Below are 17,214 nucleotides of genomic sequence, written 5' to 3'. Positions count from 1 at the left end.
TCGTTGAAAGATGCCTTACCCGAACCATGCACTTTTGAGCGATTGTCGGCCTTCCTCCAGTTTCTAGTTTAAAAGCTGCTCCTATCTCCTTTTAAAATGCCGATGCCAGCAGCCTAGTCCCACCCTGGTTAAGATGAAGGCCATCCTTTCGGAATAGGCTCCCCCTTCACCAGAATGTTGCCCAGTTCCTAACAAATCTAAAACCCTCCTCCCTGCACCATCGTCTCATCCATGCATTGAGACTCCGGAGCTCTGCCTGTCTTTTGGGCCCTGCGCGTGAAACGGGTAGCACTTCAGAAATGCTACCCTAGAGGTTCTGGATTTGAGCTTTCTACCTAAGAGCCTAAATTTGGCTTCCAGAACCTCTCTCTCACATTTTCCTATGTCATTGGTACCCACATGTACCAAGACAGCCGTCTCTTCCCCAGCACTATCTAAAATCCCATCTAGGTGACGCGTGAGGTCCGCCACCTTCGCATCAGGCAGGCAGGTCACCAGGCAATCCTCACGTTCACCAGCCACCCAGCTATCTATATGCCTAACGATTGAATCACCAAGTACAACAGCTGTCCTAACCTTTCCCTCCTGGGCAGCACTTGGAGACATATCCTCGGTGCGAGAGGATAGTACATCCCCTGGTGGGCAGGTCCTGGCGACAGGAGTACTTCCTACTTCACCAGGGTGATGCTCTCCTTCTAGGAGACCTCCCTCCTCCAAAGTAGCACAGGGGCTACCAGACTGGAGGTGGGAATTCTCTACAACATCCCTGGAGGTCTCCTCTATGTACCTCTCTGTCTCCCTCAGCTCCACCAAGTTTGCTACTTTAGCCTCAAGAGAACGGACACGTTCTCTGAGGGCTAAGAGCTCTTTGCATCGGGCACACACATATGACATCTCACCAACTGGGAGATAATCATACATGTGACACTCAATGCAAATGACTTGATAGCACCCCTCTCGCTGCTGGACTGCTGACTCCATCTTAGTATTTTTGAGTTTTTCAATAATTTAGTATTAAGGATATTAGCCTAATATAAAAACGTCTTAGGTTATATAGTATATTGTGTGATTTATTTAGTGTTTCCTTCTTAGATGGTAATGAAATGTATTTAAAACTCTGTAAGAGCACTCCTTGCTTGTTACCCTAATTACAATAACTGACTATAAATGAAAAGTTGTCCTAGGGGTGGGCGAGAAGACTAAACTAGATCCTGCAGTGCCTGCTAGAGGCTGTTAATACTGTGGTACAAATTTCAAGTTTTAAAACTAAGTGGAAAAGACTATGGAGATTAGTTGATAAAATTTGCTTTTTTATATTTTTATTCTGCCTATCACTAACCTACAATTCCTCCTTTAAACCCCAATCTTTAAGTTCCCAAAGCACAAAGCAAAATAGTGTTCTCTTACCAGAGAAATGTCCTCTTCTCTCAGAACTTCTCAGAAAGAAGTTCAGTGGGACCGTTCCTCTTTATATAGTTTTGAATCTAAGTGGACCTTTCATGCATTAGAACATTCAACAAACATAAATATGATGCTGAAGGATTTCTACAATATGGCTTTACCAAATAGCCGAGGGACCAAGAGCAAATATAGATATATATTTACCAATTTTTCCTTATTGATATGTGTGGGATTATTTAGTTTGTAATGACTTTTTTGTAGCTTGTTAGCCACATTAAACTCGAAATTGTATGGGAAAATGTGGAGTATAAATGTCATATATAAATAAATATATATGTATAAAATTCAACTTTATTAGCATAATGAAGGATGTTTAAGATTGGACTGAAGAATTAATTTTAAGAGATACCACAGAACTCTTTGTTCCTTGAAATAAGGATATTCTAGTTTCTTCTGATTTTCCAAAAATAATTTTAAGTAATTTGTTTTGCTGTATTTTTGATGAAGATTTGTTTTTTCTTGCATTGGACTGGAGCAGGTGTAAATGTATGCATGTACTTTACACGTGTACATGTATGTGTATTTTATAAATACTTGGATACATTACAACTGAGCTCCAGCTCTACCAAAACAAAGTCCTCAGGAACACCTACATGCAAATTGCATTAATGTAGGCATAATCTTGCAACATACATAATTATTATGGGTGCATAACCACACACAATTTATAAGAGCCATATAAGAGAAGGGCAACAAAGATAGGGGCCCTTTTACTAAGCTGTAGCAAAATGTGACCTGCAGTAGTGTGAGCGCATCTTTTGGGCGTGTGCCAGGCCAGTTTTTGCCGCGTCCTGGAAAAAGGGCCTTTTTTTAAAAGGGGCTGGAAAATGGATGTGCGTGAAAATAAAAATCAGTGTGTGCCCATTTTCGGCCTGAGACCTTACCGCCACCCAGTGACTTAGTGGTAAGGTCTCATGTGCTACCCGGACGGTAGGCATGCAGTGTGTGTTTTCAGAACGCATCAAATTCAGAATTACTACCCAAAAGCATGCTGTAGCCGGGTGGTAATGCTGATCTGGCATGTGCTGGATGTGCATAGGCCCTTACGCACCTTTGTAAAAGGGCCCTATAAGGAATAAAAAAGCTCACAGAACTTGCACACTTCAGCTTGGAAAGAGACCATGGGCTTGATGCATAGAATTCCAGTGCTGTACAGAACAGCGCCAGAAAAACACAGACTGATCACTGAGTCGGAATTACCGACCAGTGCTCAACACTAACAGCATGCAAATTATATACATGCTGTTAGTGCTGAGCACTGGTCGATAAAGGGGTCTGAGTGTTCCTGGTGCATGCCCAGAAGAGCTGTGCTCTTGTGCATTTGTGCAGTGACTGGATCCCTCCCTCCCCCCCCCCCCCCCCCCAGTAACCAAAGCAAGCCCTGGAGGTCCAGTGGTCCTCCTCCTGACCCCCCCCCCCCCACAACCAAAAAATAGTGGCCATGGTGATCTAGAGAGCCCCACCTCCGACCCATACCTTTTGTTGGAGGAAGGAGGGACGCCTACTCTTCCTGCCTCTGGGCACACCCTGCTCAAAATAGCGGTGCCCAGCCCCTGCCCGTTGCATCCTGGAATGCACTGGGAAGAGGCCTAAGTACCATATAAGAAGTTTTCCTTATCTCCCTATTTTCTTGGTCACAAGGAAATACCTGGAATAGAAACCCTGCCCTTCTTCCCCTGGTGGCATGGGTTTGACCACTTGGGCCTGCAGAAGGGCGGAAATTTCCTCTACAAGTGCTTGCTTGTGTAGAGAGCTAAGATTCTCTCAGTGGGCAATTTGGAGGTTGTTGATGCTAATTCAGGGTGTATGCATTATGAACTATTTGAAGAACCCACTGGTCACAGGTTATAAGGGGCTATCTGTGGTGGTAAAAAGTGAGCCTCCTTCGATTGGTAGGTTAGCCGGAACAGATCCTCTTTTGAGTTAGTCAAAAGCCCATGCCCTGCTTTGATTGGGGAGCCAGCTGGGACTTCTGAGGGTGAGATTGTTAAGGCCTGGGACGCTGGCTTTGACTAAATGGACCGGGCTGAGGGCTGGTATCTACACCTTTGAGAGTAGTAGGACCTGTGCCTCTGCCCAGTCAACAATCTTGTTGAAGAAGATGAAGTCAGCGACCTCTTCCACTTTCTTTCCAAATAAGTTGTCCCCTTGGCAATTTTTTCAGAGGGGTCTTTTCTAGAAACTTTTTCTTTTTTTGTTTTTTTGCTCCATTGTTCTACCTCTGTGCAATGCAGGGTTTTATCCGCAATGTAGCTGTATTCTCTGTTGGCATCATATTAAAGGTATTTATTGTATCTACTTCCTGGGTGAATGTGTGTGAGTCTGTAGTTTTATGCACATTTGTCATCTGAAAATACAAAAGAACCCACAAGGTAACAGCAGAAGCCCCTGTTGTTCTAAATCAGCACCTACTAAAAATTCCCTATTAAAACTAACAGGGAAAAATAAATACACCTGAAAAATCAGGAAAAATTTGCGAAAAAATGAAAACTAATCAAATTTTTCTTGCCTGTGCTCATTTCTCTTATGTACCATTAGCTAGAATTGCTTCTCTTACATTAATGTATTGGGTCATTTCTGGAGGGGCAGGAGGTGAATTTTATCTATCTGGAACCTCCAGTCTGATCTAACCCAATATTGAATGTGATGTGTTGGTCTTTCCCCCACACCAAATTGGTTCCCTTCTGTTATTTTTGAAGTGTTATTTTGCCTCCCGACAGATATTCTCAACTCTTTATTGGATGTTATTTTATACAGCTAACTCTGTGAATAGGCAACTGAAAGGTAAGCTCTATGGAACATGAAGCTCTTTTACATGCAAGGTTTAAATTTCCCAGTATTGCACATTGCAAAACAGACCCCTAACAACTCTATTTATGTGGCTTTACTTAGGGAGCAGGGAGGGTGGGGAAGGGAGTAGAAGAGAACTGAATGTAGACTGGGGGAGAAAGAACTTGAGAAGACAGGGGGAGATACCAGATTGGGGGGGGGGGGGGGGGGGAAAGGAGTAGAGGGAGAGATGCCTCCTCCCAACCTGACCATGATCTGGCATCTGTCTCTCACCTCCCTTACTAGAAGTTACATTTTTTTTATTATAATGCTCAGTAGGAAACAAACATTAGAGGGAATATTACCTGCAGAATACAGACAGAGCCAATAAGCAACCACTAACTAGAAATAGGAGCTCTAAGAAGTCTGAATGCAGTGCAACACTGGAGAAACAGAAATGTATTTCCTTCTGTATTGCATTAAAAAAACAGCAGCAGAGATGAGCTGCCTCTGGCCAATCCCTAGTCCTTCCCTCTGCTGTGTCCCACTCACAGTAAGCTGTATAAGAGGAAATGGGATGCAACAGAGAGACGGCCCTGGGGCCAACTAGAAGCAGCCTGTCTTCATTGTTGTCACTGTCGGTGATCCACAAGACGTTTGTATGATTGGAGGGGAGGGGAAAGGAGAGAGGACAGGGAGAGATGCCATACCCACCACAGGAGGGGGTAAGAGAAGAGAGAGAGTTGCTGGACTGCGGGGCCAGACAGCAGAGTCAATGCATGAAAGGAGGGCACTTTGGTTCAACAGAAGGTGGCCTACACCATTTGATGGCCCTGGGCATTTGCCAAGCTTGCTCAATGCTACTACATCACTGAATAGCAGCCTAGTGGTAACAAGTGTGGGTTCAAATTTCAGAGACACTCTTTATGACGTTGGGGAAGTCATTTAACCTTCCACTGCCCCAGATACAAACACTGGATTGAAAGCAGAAAAATACCTGCTGTACGTGACTATAACTCACCTTGAACTACTACTGAAAAGGTAGAAACAAAATTCAAATGAATAATAACATTACCTTTACAATATTCATAACAACAAGGTCTTGATTGGTCTCACAATCTGATAACAGTTGTTTAATTCCATCTATTCGATCACGAAAATCCTTTGCATTGAGTGAGCTAGTTACGGTCTTTACATACTCTGCAGATTCAAAAGAATTTCGGGGCATCATTTTTCTTGCAATTTCTTGAACTTCTCCAGTATCTCTACTAAGACAAATTGAACAAAACATATTACATGCATATATTAGTAAGAGGCCAAACTGAGTTTTACTGATAATAGTAGTGATGTGACATTTTCGCTATTTGGATACTGTAACTTCCAATAAAATTCAGTATTAGTGTGCTAGAAATTATAAGCTGAGCTTGATGTATATATATATATATATATATATATAAAACAGACATGTGAACTTAAATAGATTAATTCACTATAGTCTTTCGTTTGTATAATGCCTATATTGATTCAACTGCATTCCTATAAACCACTTTTATTTTTTTCTAAACCTGTGTTCAACACTGAAATTTATAATGCAAAGATAAAAGCTTTAGGCAGGTGGGCCAACCTAGCATATTGAAGTAGCCATACACTACTAGTAGATAGGCTCTTTTGGAATTTAACACTTACTACAGACAAATAAAAGCCTGCTTCAGACTGACTGATAGAGAAACTTCATTAAGGATCTACAACAGGTGAACACAATTCCAGTCTTGCATGCCAGTGAGGTTTATAAGATATCCACAATGAATATGCATGAAATGCATCTGCTACTCTTGGGGGAGTTATGCACCACTACACAATGAAGAATTTAAACATAATTCTCCTTCTGTGCAGAATTCTTCAAAGGAACCAAAAAAAGATGCACCTATTCTATTTTAGCTCCTCTTTCTCTAACCTCCCTCCTCCCCCCCCCCCCCGGTGGAATCAAACAATTTCAAATATTTTGCCTTGGCCTAATCTTTTAACAGCAGAGAAGGAGGAAAGATGCAGACAGAGATAATGGGATCTGCAGGAGGAAGAAGAAAGGGAGTTTTAGACAATGGGGTGGGGCGTGGGAGCCGCGATTGTGAGAGACACAGGGTCCCCCCCAGCCCGGAAGACTGGCATTTGTGGTAACACTTATCCAGTCTACAGTATCAAGAAACATCCCTTGCTCCAGATGACTCCTGACTAGCCACCAAGCCAGACTCAGTTGTGCCAAAGAACTGAGGGACAACTGGTGGTACAAGTCGTCCATCTGAGCAGACGAAATCAACAACAACGATTTCTGAAGGAGGCATATGTAAGATCTTGCCTAAGGAACTTCTTCAACAGAGGCCGCCATCGAGCCAAGGACTTGCAACACCTCCCATGCCGAGGGTCTGTGGGAGTTGCGGAGAGCCCGGATCTAAGAAATTAGCTTCTGAATCCTGCCTTCCAAACTATGCGCTACACTTTTTTATTCATTATACCTGTATTACCATATTATAACTCTGCAAACATCATTACACATTCCCTATGTATCCCTCCTTTCCCTCCCTCACAACCCCCCACACCCTCCCTCCCTCTCCTCTTCCCTCCCTTCTTCATTACCAGCTGTGGTTTCTGATACCAGTGTCTCTATATTCGTCTTTGTTATATACCACTGTCTTTTTATATGAGGCCCCTAGCTAGGGGTGTGGGTGTGGATTGAGCTTGAACAGAATTTGCAAGAATTCATTTCAATTATAAATTACCTTAATCACTGAGTATATTAAACTTTACGCCTCAACATTTACACCTGCATTCAAGACAATTTCTGTCATGTATGCTAGTATTTCACAAAGATACAGAGGCACCTGTATCAAGTATTTGAGAAGAAATGTAATAAAAATAATTATGATAAAAAGCACTTAAGTAGGCACCTTAATTGGTCACTTAATCTAGGCACTCTGTTAAACATTACCCTCTATGGGGGTAATCTTATAAAGTCATTTAGCATGTATGTGGCATTATATGCACATAAAATAGCTTTTATATAATTAGGTCATATGTAAAAGTGTATGTGTTGGTATGAACATATGTTCTTTTATTGGAAGAACTGCTGGGGGCACAGTCTGGGTGGAATGCAGGCAGTGTTGCAAAGTACATGCATTGATTACAAAAATAAGCTAATCTATGTGTGCATTTGCATACTCTATGGGCAGCTATTATGTCTACTTGAGAGCAGGTGTAAATGTTTGTGACTTCAACATAGGTGCAATTGCTGCTGGATTTGCGCTAGTATTTTATAAAGACACACAGGTGCCTGCATGTCTTACAACAGGACTAAAATGAGTTCCTTCTTGCCTGCTAAACTTAGGCATCCTGGCATAAAATTACCCTCTATATGGTATTTATACAATTACTGCACAGAGGAATACAGTACTGTATGACAGTTTTTAAATAAACTATGATTTCTCTGCTTCTACTACCTTTCTGTAACATCTCTGGAAGTGGATGAAGATCTTGTGCTACCACTGTTGCTAGGTTGAGAACGTCTTCCTTTTGCTGATGGAGTGTCTAATGGCATCTCTCCCAACCCCTGCAAGAGGAGGAGAAATAAAAATCATATCCAGTCATTAAACTGTAGAAGAAGCTTTCAAAAGGCCAAATTGCTTGGTTTGTTAACCAGCCAAATTGTCTGCTCCCAACTGCCCTAGAACCGAGAAAATGATGCCAGAGCGTTGAGAAGGGGGGCATGGCAGACAGAAAAATATGCTGGTTGGGGAGGAGACTCAGACCAATGCCAGAGAACACAGGGCGGTAGGAGAGAAAATGTTGCTGGAGTGTGCAGGACGGGGGTGTACAGAGAGAAAAAATGCTGCAGAAGCACCTGGGAGGGAGGCAGCTTCATGCTTTAAAATTATTAACATAAGTTAAACTATTAACGTACTGATTGTGCTAAAAACACAATAAAATAATCTAATTTTACAAAGAACGTTGTCTATATAACGATGGTGAAATTAGGTCTTACCTGCTAATTTTCTTTCCTCTAGACCCTCCAGACCGGTCAAGACGCTTGAGTTATGCACGCCCACCAGCAGAGGGAGACTGAGAACACTAAAACTTAAACCAGTATAAGCTAGCAGCCAACCCCCAAGCAGCCAGTAAATCCTTAAAGCAGAAAACAAATGAAACCAATAAACAATTACAACCCCTAAAGGTCAAAGAACCCTGTACTCAGAAACAAAAAACATGAAACACGTGCTTCAACTGACCGAATGCCACAGCGCTACGGTCCCTCTCTGAAATGCAGAGGAAATATATGTATAGCAAGACTTGAAATTTAGATACCTTTCAGCCATAGCAACATAGACCATAGGAACACCAGAACTCTGCCAATCATACTCACCACAAAGAAACATGTACACAGCGGGAGGGTTCTTAACTGGTCTGGAGGGTCTAGAGGAAAGAAAATTAGCAGGTAAGACCTAATTTCACCTTCCTCAGCGATCCTCCAGACTGGTCAAGATGCTTGGGAAGTACCAAAGCAGTACAACTCCTAAGGGCAGGAACCTTTCATCCCAGAAGTCAACACTGCCGCACCAAAACTGGCATCCTCCCTAGCCTGCACATCCAGTCTATAATGTTTCATAAACGAATGCAATGAGGACCAGACCGCCGCCCTACAAATATCTTGAGGCGGAACCAGACCACTCTCCGCCCAGGAGGAAGCTACTCCCCTGGTCGAATGCGCCTTCAGTTGGTCAGGCACTCTACGTCCCTTGATCAAATATGCCGAGGAAACCGCCTCCTTCAACCATCTGGAAATAGTTGCCTTAGAAGCTGCAGCTCCCTTCTTTGGACCGCCGTACAACACAAACAACCTATCTGAAGACCGAAACTCCCGAGTCCTGGATAAATAAGCCCTCAAGACTCGCCGAACATCCAGCTTGGCTAAACGGCGCTGAGACGCATCTCCTAACTTATCTCCCAGCACTGGCAAAGAAATGTCTTGATTTACGTGGAAAGACAACACTACCTTGGGTAAAAACGATGGAACAGGCTTCAAAGAGACCTTTTCCTTCGAAAAAGCCAGGAAAGGCATGCGACAAGACAAAGCTTGCAACTCCGAAACTCACCGCGCCGAAGTAATAGCCACCAAAAACACAGACTTCAAAGTAAGATCTTTAAGAGTACTCGACCCCAAAGGCTCAAAGGGAGGCCCTACCAAGACTTCCAACACCAAGTTCAAATCCCACGACGGTACAACTGGCCGCCGAGGAGGACGAATCTGCTTTAAAGCACGTAAAAACCGAACCACATCCGGGGAAGACGCCAAGGAGACTCCCCGTATCCTTCCCCGAAAACAGGACAGAGCCGCAATCTGCACCTTCAAAGAAGAAAGAGCAAGACCTCTGTCTACACCATCCTGTAAAAACTCTAACACCTCCGGAATGGAAGCTGTCCAAGGCGAACAAGAACGATCGTTACACCAACCTTCAAAGATCCGCCACACCCTAACATAAGCAAAGGACGTGGAACGTTTACTGGATTGCAACATAGTATCAATCACCTTAGTTGAAAAACCTTTCTTCTTCAGCTTGTCCCTTTCAAGAGCCAGGCCATAAGCGAGAACGGAGACGGGTCTGGCATCACGATCGGACCTTGCACCAACACCACCGACTCCGCCAGCACGAGCGGCCCGGCTATCGCCAGACATACTAGATCGGCAAACCAAGGCCGACGAGGCCAATTTGGAGCCACAAGAATTAGTGTCCCGGCGTACCGCTCTATTCTTTGAACTATCCGTCCTATCAAGGGCCAAGGAGGAAACACGTACAACAGCTGGTGAGGGGGCCACGCAAGCACCAGAGCATCGATCTCCTCGGACCTCACTGCCGGCTGAAAAACCTGGGTACTTGAGCATTGTCTGACGAGGCCATGAGATCTATCAATGGCAGACCCCACTCCTTCACTAGGCGATGGAACAATGGACGATGTAGAGACCACTCTCCTGGATCCAACGTGTGCCTGCTCAGAAAATTCGCACTGACGTTGTCTACTCCGGCTACATGACTTGCCGAGAGACTCTGAAGATGAAGTTCTGCCCAACGCATTAACTCCGCCGTCTCCTCTGACACCTCTCGACTCTTGGTACCCCCCTGATATACGTACGCCACCGCCGTGGCATTGTTGGACAGTACTCGAACTGCCTTGCCTTCGAGAAGATACTGAAGGGACTGCAGTGCCAACCTTATCGCCCGAGTTTCCAACCGATTTATGGACCACAAGGTCTCCTCCTCCGACCAGCAACCCTAAGCTACCTCTCCGAGACAATGCGCCCCCCCCAACCTGCTAGACTGGCATCCGTCGTTAGCACCGTCCACTCCGGAGGATCCAAGGGCATGCCTTTTTCCAGATTTGGCGTGTGAATCCACCATCGCAGGCTGAGATGAACCGGATCCGGCAAGTGCAGTCTTTTCTCCAAGCTCTGAGTCTGAGGAGACCACCGCTCCAACAGTGCCGCCTGCAACCGCCTCATGTGAGCCCTGGCCCAGGGCACTACCTCTATCGATGCCGCCATGAGTCCCAAAATCTGAAGGTAAGAGTGAGCAGACGGGAACCGTTTGGCACAAAACTGGCGAATCAATAACTGCATCTTGGCAATTCGAACTGCTGGTAAAAACACCCGGCCCTTCGCCGTATCAAAGCGAACCCCCATATATTCCAGGGACTGAGTCGGTACTAGGTGACTCTTGACCAAGTTCACCACCCAGCCAAGCGACTCCAAGAAAGCTACCACCTTCGCCATCGCATCCACACTCTCCTGAAGGGACTTGGTGTGAATGAGCCAATCGTCGAGATACAGGTGTTCCAACACTCCTTGTTTCCTCAAAGCCGCAGCCACGACCACCATAACCTTGGAAAAGGTACGAGGTGCCGTAGCCAGACCGAACGGCAGCGCACAGAATTGAAAATGCTGTCCCAGAACCGCAAAACAGAGAAACCGATGATGCGCCGCCCGAATGGGAATTTGAAGATAGGCTTCTGTCAGATCCAAAGATGTGAGAAACTTCCCCTTCTGCACCGCTACTATGACCGAGCGCAACGTTTCCATGCGAAAGGAGGGAACTTTCAAAGCATCGTTGACCCTTTTAAGATCTAGAATAGGCCGACAGGAACCTTCCTTTTTTGGAGACCACAAAATAAATCGAACAACCACCTGTCCCCCTTTCTGAAACCGGCACGGGAACGACCGCCCCCAGATCTATCAGCCGACGAAGCGTCTGCCGAATCGCCCTGGCCTTGACCCGAGAGCGGCACGGAGAGGCGAGGAAAAAATCTGGAAGGAAAGTCTCGAATTCCAGCGCGTACCCGTCTCGCACCACTTCGAGTACCGACTGATCTGACGTGATATGGGTCCACCTCTGATAGAATTGACGCAAACGAGCCCCTACCCTTACCAGAGGCTGGACCCGCACACCTTCATTGTGAAGCACGCCCGGAGGACAGACCTCCCCCCGGCACGTCTCGGCCTCCTCGCCAACCTCCGCGAAAGGGCTGAGTACGCTGAAAAAATCGACCTCTAGGCGCAACACTGAACCTACCCGGCCTATAACGCCGAGTATCTTTGAAACGCGCATGCCTTGCCATACCTCGACCCTCTGCTTTGGGGCGCAACTCCGGCAAACGCGGCATTTTGGTCTCTCCAAGGCCACGAACCAACTTATCCAACTCTTCTCCAAACAGCAAGGTCCCCTTGAAGGGCAGAGAACATAACTTGGACTTAGACGCCGCATCCGCTGTCCAACCACGAAGCCAAAGAGCCCGACGAGCTCCAACCGCCAATGCCAATATTCTTAGCAGAAGCTCTCAGCAGATCATAGCTAGAATCTGCCAAAAAGGAAGAGCCCATCTCTAACTTGGCTAGCTCTTGCACCAAGGAAGCTCTATCTAAGGCCGGGCCATCCAAAAGTCTTTCAGCCCAACGGAAACACGCCCTGGCTACTAGGCCCCCGCACAGAGACTCTAATCTCCTATCCTGCGGATCTCTGAGAGCAGCCCCCCCCCCCCCATCAACCGGAATAGCCGTAGCCTTGGTAACCGCGGTCACCACCGCATCCACTGTCGGCGACTTAAAGGAGTCCTTATCCCCTTGCGGAATAGGGTACAGTCTCGCCATAGCTCTGCTCACCCTACAAGGAGAATCTGGGGAGGACCACTCCTGGAAGATCATATCTCTGAGATCCGAATTCATGGGAAAAGTAAGCGCTGCCCGCCGAATTCCCTTAACTAAGGGGTCAAGCTGCTTAGCGTCCGCTACCACCGGCTCAGGCGAATCAAACCTAAGCGTGGACACTACCTGCTCACTCAGCTCAGGAAGCTCATCCCTAGGGAAAATGCGCACCACCGAGGGGTCTTCATCTGGCAAAGGCCCCTCCTCCTCAGAAATCCTGTCCCCTAGGAAATCATCCCCCAGCAGACTACCCTCGTCGTCTGAGGGAGGCAAGGAAAACAAATCTGGCTCTTCAGACCAATCTAAACGCTGTCGCTTAGCAACCAGAGGCCCTGCTCCCTTCAGAGGCTCTAACCGATTAGGGCCTGACTGCCATGCCTGAAACATGGCCCAAATAAAACCCGGAGGAAACCCCATGGCCCCCGCACCTTCCGGAGGCCTGGAAGCACTCTGCTCCGGACCTTCCAACAGCGGGCAAGCAGCCACCCCCGTAGCGCCAGAATCCAAGATGGCGGCGGTTCCCGCCAAAATCGGAACCACCGCTACGGGCCCAGAGGACAAGTCAGAACCAGGCAAACCTTTACCGCTACCTGAACCTTCCGCAGCTAGTACCGGAGGCGAAGAATCAGGCTGTTTAGGCTCCCCACAAAACCTGCATTGAGCTCCTGGTGCATCTATCCCCCTTCGCGCACAAGTATGGCTTTCCCGCCGACATCGGGAATTTAAAGCGGTACACCCTAACGTCCCAGCTCTCTCAAAGTTGCTCAAAATCCCCAGACCTCTCTGTCAGCTTCCCAAACAACACAGTCAAGCACTGCCAAGCAGCCAAACACTGTTTCTTTTTCTTTCTTTTTTTTTTTTTTAACACACTCACAACAAAAGCCCAGTTGCTAAGAGCTGACAGGGGCTAAGCACTTAAGGTTCCTGCCATAGCAGGAGCCGAGGCAACAGGCAGAAAGTTCAGAAAGAGGATTTCAAAGCTACAAACTGCCAGAAGTTATGGCTCTCAAGGTTTCTGTCACAACAGGAGCCGAGGCACATGGCTGCCTAACCAAAGGCCAGCCGGGGAATAAGCCACACACCGGCTAAATTCCACAGAGAAAAGTGAATCCCACTGGACCCGCTTTTCTTGAAGCACTCAACCAAAAATAATTCCAAGTACAGGGTATTAGTTAAGAAAATCTAATCCTACCAGACCAGACTGACTGCTCAGGCTGCATGTCTACCCTCTGCTGGAGACTGAGATTTACTGGCTGCTTGGGGGTTGGCTGCTACTTTATACTGGTTTAAGTTTTAGTGTTCTCAGTCTCCCTCTGCTGGTGGGCGTGCATAACCCAAGCGTCTTGACCGGTCTGGAGGGTCACTGAGGAAGCCAGAGTTTAATCTTCTAATAAGGTGATGGTTTGTTAAATGGATATCTTCAAATAGGTCTACATAGAGATTGGCCAGGTCTGGGGCCATTGAGGCACCCATGGCAGTGCCTTTTAATCTGTTGAAAAAGTGGTTCTGAAAACAGAAGTAGTTTTTAATTTAAATTGATTGCACTTGTTTAAATATTTTTCACATATGTAATATTCTATATACATGTATGTTTTCTGTTCCCTGAGGCAGGTGGCCAAGTTGCAGTTCTGGGATGGGGATGATCCTGGAGGAGGTAGGATCGTAGGGGTGTAAGAAGTAGCTATTCAGCCTGCCATCTAATTAGTTGATCCGGTAGCGGGCTGAATATCGCACCAGGCTGGTTATATTCTGGATTTGGCCAGAGCCCACACAAAGCCTGGATATTCAGTACTACCACTGAATATTGAGGCCTAATTCAGACCGTGGTGGTCAGTGTTTTAAAAAGCCACTGGACACTGCTGGCTGAATACTGACCAATAAGATTATTATTACTAATTCTCTTTACACTGATGTGTGTGCTCCAAATGTCAGCATATATCTCCCTAATTCTATAAACTTGCATGCTCAATTTTACCCTTAGAGTGCTAAGTTGCACGCACAAGTTATAGGAGTCAGTGGTGTGAACAATTTAATAATTAGCTGCTAGTTGGCATTACCAATTATTTGCTATAAATGCAGTTAATTGGCAGTAATTAGCAGTTATACATGCAACTTCCCTTAATATTCTACAAATTTTGTATGCAAAACCCATCATGCGTAACTGCAAGGAGTCATGGACCTGGGAGAGGCATGGGCGGATCAGGGGAATGCCTAGCACTTATGTACGCAGGTTATAGAACATTAAAATCCCACTGAGCTAGTGTAGGTTCTTGTGCCTAAAGTTAGGCTCGTAACTGTGGACTTACACTAGCATTCTGTAATGGCAATTGCACATGCAATTCATGTTTAACCTGCATCATCTCTGTGCCTAACTTTAGGCTATCAATAGAGAATTACCTCTATATGTACTCCTACAACTTACAGGAGGTAGTGGTTTTGACTGCATAAAGTAGAAAGCAACTGCGCTTACCTCAGACTAAACTAGTTGAAGCTTCAATTAAAATTATTTTTAAATTACAGGAACTTTTGCTTTCATTAAACTCAGAATTATAACTGAGTGCCATAAATTCTCCCTTTCTAGTCCTTTATGCTACATAATGCCGCAGCTAGACTTGCTTCAAAGCATTGCACTTTGATAGAGCCACTCCTTTACTATATAAGCTGCATTGGTTACCTATCAAAGCCAGTTATTTTCAAATCCTGTGTTTTTGTCTTTCAAATATTATATGACATGACACCAGATTACATGCAGTATTTAATAAATATTCCCTTTCATAATGTAGCTTTTGGGTCCCGGGACGGAACTATCTTAGAGGGTCTTTTATTAAAGGTTAGCTCAAGTTATCTGCAGCAGGGCCCATAGGAATAAAAATGGGCCCTGCTGCAGATAACTAGAGCTAATCCTAAGACCCCCTTAGACTTCATCTCCCAAACTGCAAGAACGTATAAGTTTGTAACTAGCTAACAATGGACTATTATTTAGTTCTTATCTGTATCTTATTTTTCATTTGTGGTTTACTTTGCTTGTTGTTTTATTTATTATAAACCACATTGAACTCGAGTATGCTTGGGATACTGTAAGGTATAAATGTAAAAAAATAAATAATAATGCTTCAAATATAGTTCACATGTTAATTATATAAAAATTCACGGTACCTTTTGTCGTAGATTGCTCACAGTTTCTTTAATATAAGGTAAATCCTTAGTCTGCACATATTTTTCAAGCATTTTGTTAAAGTCTGGATGGTACATCAGAAGGAACAGCATTTTTCGACCATAGTACCTAAAATTCAGCAAAATATATATATATATATATATCTTACCAAGAGACAAATATGCAAACCTAAATTGGAAATAAAAAGAACATCTTATGCTATATGGAATCACCATCTCTCAAAATTATTGTTGAATTGGTTTTGAACAATATTTTGACTTGACAATTATTTCACAATGACTCCCTTGTGACATGATCAATTTATCATTAAGGAGAGTATTCACCAGCACTGCCTGGTGAGTAGCCTAATAGTTACTGCAGTGGCCTGAGAACCTAGGAAACCGGGTTCAATCCCTGCCTCAGCTCCTTGCGACTCTGGGCAAGTCATTTAACCCTCCATTGCTCCAAGTACAAAATAAGTACCTGTATAAAACATGTAAACTGCTTTGATTGTAAACACAGAAAGGCAGTATATCAAGTCCCATCCCCATCCCATTCTTTCCATTTACAACAGACTGCGCAGAGGATCTTTTGATAAGGTCATATTCTTTTTCTTAAGCAGCTACAACCTTGCTGGAAACCATTCAGAGATAATTTATATGCAAATTATTCAGAACCTGTGCACTTAGTTCCTAACACACTGATCAAATTGCTTATCAGGTTTAAGTGCTATGGCAGTATGTTTTGAAGGTTTTATACTGGCTTTCAATTAGACTATATACCCATTTGAAAGTTTTAATGTTAGCTTTTAATACCCATAAAAGAATCTAGTTATTTATCAAACAGATAGTATTATGGTAGATTAAAAGGCTGCCCGACATGGTCATGTTTCGCCTGCATGAGCTGCTTCGGGGGCTTAAATTGTACTGTAAAATACAACAAAATATATCTCACTGATGGATCACAAACCTTAACGAATCATAATTGGGGCACAACTGTGGACCTCTCTTTGTACTGGCACAATTCCTCACTAAGGGAAGCCCAATTTGCTGACAATTACTTTTCCTTCTTAAAGATGGCCAAGACTTTAGGGATCTTTTAAGGTTAGCTTGTGTTATCTGCCACAGGACCCATTTTATTCCTATGGGCCCTGTTGTAGATAACATGCTAACCCTTACTAAAAGACCCCCTCTGTTAATTAACAGTGCCTTTTAAACTTTGATCTGCTGATCCCTATTAACTTAAATCCAAAGGAATAAGACAGCACAGTTTTAATTCCATTTGAATTATTTATTGAATCTGATTGCACATAGGTCTGCCAAAGTGCTTCTCTCTCAAAAAGTGTAACCAAACTGGATATATTTCAGGTTGGTTTTGATGTCTGATTTTACTCATGTGGTAAAGCAATTGAATTTGACTAATTGTGAGTCAGATCCTTGTTCAATGGGATAACTTAGGCAGGTTGTGGAGGTGGCTAGGCCCTGTGCTTTAGGTAAAACTGAGTGCATCCATTACCTCTAGTTTCTATCCACCACACTTTGAAAAAGGTGGTTGAACACCCCTTGTTGAAATCTGGGGCTATGGACAGCAA

The 17,214-nt window shown here is 44.6% G+C and overlaps 1 protein-coding gene across 4 annotated transcripts in view; it reads right to left on the bottom strand.

The window, feature by feature from the left end:
- TOGARAM1 (TOG array regulator of axonemal microtubules 1) overlaps positions 1 to 17,214 on the bottom strand; it is a 289,809-nt gene that overhangs the window by 123,633 nt on the left and 148,962 nt on the right. For 2 of the 4 annotated variants that reach the window (XM_030214409.1, XM_030214407.1), the window contains exons 15-17: positions 15,626 to 15,752; positions 7,722 to 7,831; positions 5,306 to 5,498 (exon numbers count right to left, since the gene is read on the bottom strand). In XM_030214409.1, the coding sequence (XP_030070269.1) occupies positions 5,306 to 5,498; positions 7,722 to 7,831; positions 15,626 to 15,752 (430 nt within the window). The remainder of the gene's footprint in view (positions 1 to 5,305; positions 5,499 to 7,721; positions 7,832 to 15,625; positions 15,753 to 17,214) is intronic. The other 2 variants (XM_030214408.1, XM_030214411.1) reach the window with 2 other exon arrangements.

Source organism: Microcaecilia unicolor, chromosome 9 (genome assembly GCF_901765095.1).
Source record: "Microcaecilia unicolor chromosome 9, aMicUni1.1, whole genome shotgun sequence".
NCBI classification, from domain to species: Eukaryota; Metazoa; Chordata; class Amphibia; order Gymnophiona; family Siphonopidae; genus Microcaecilia; species Microcaecilia unicolor.
Note: the sequence above shows the minus strand (reverse complement) of the source record. Positions and strands in the feature narration are given on the sequence as shown.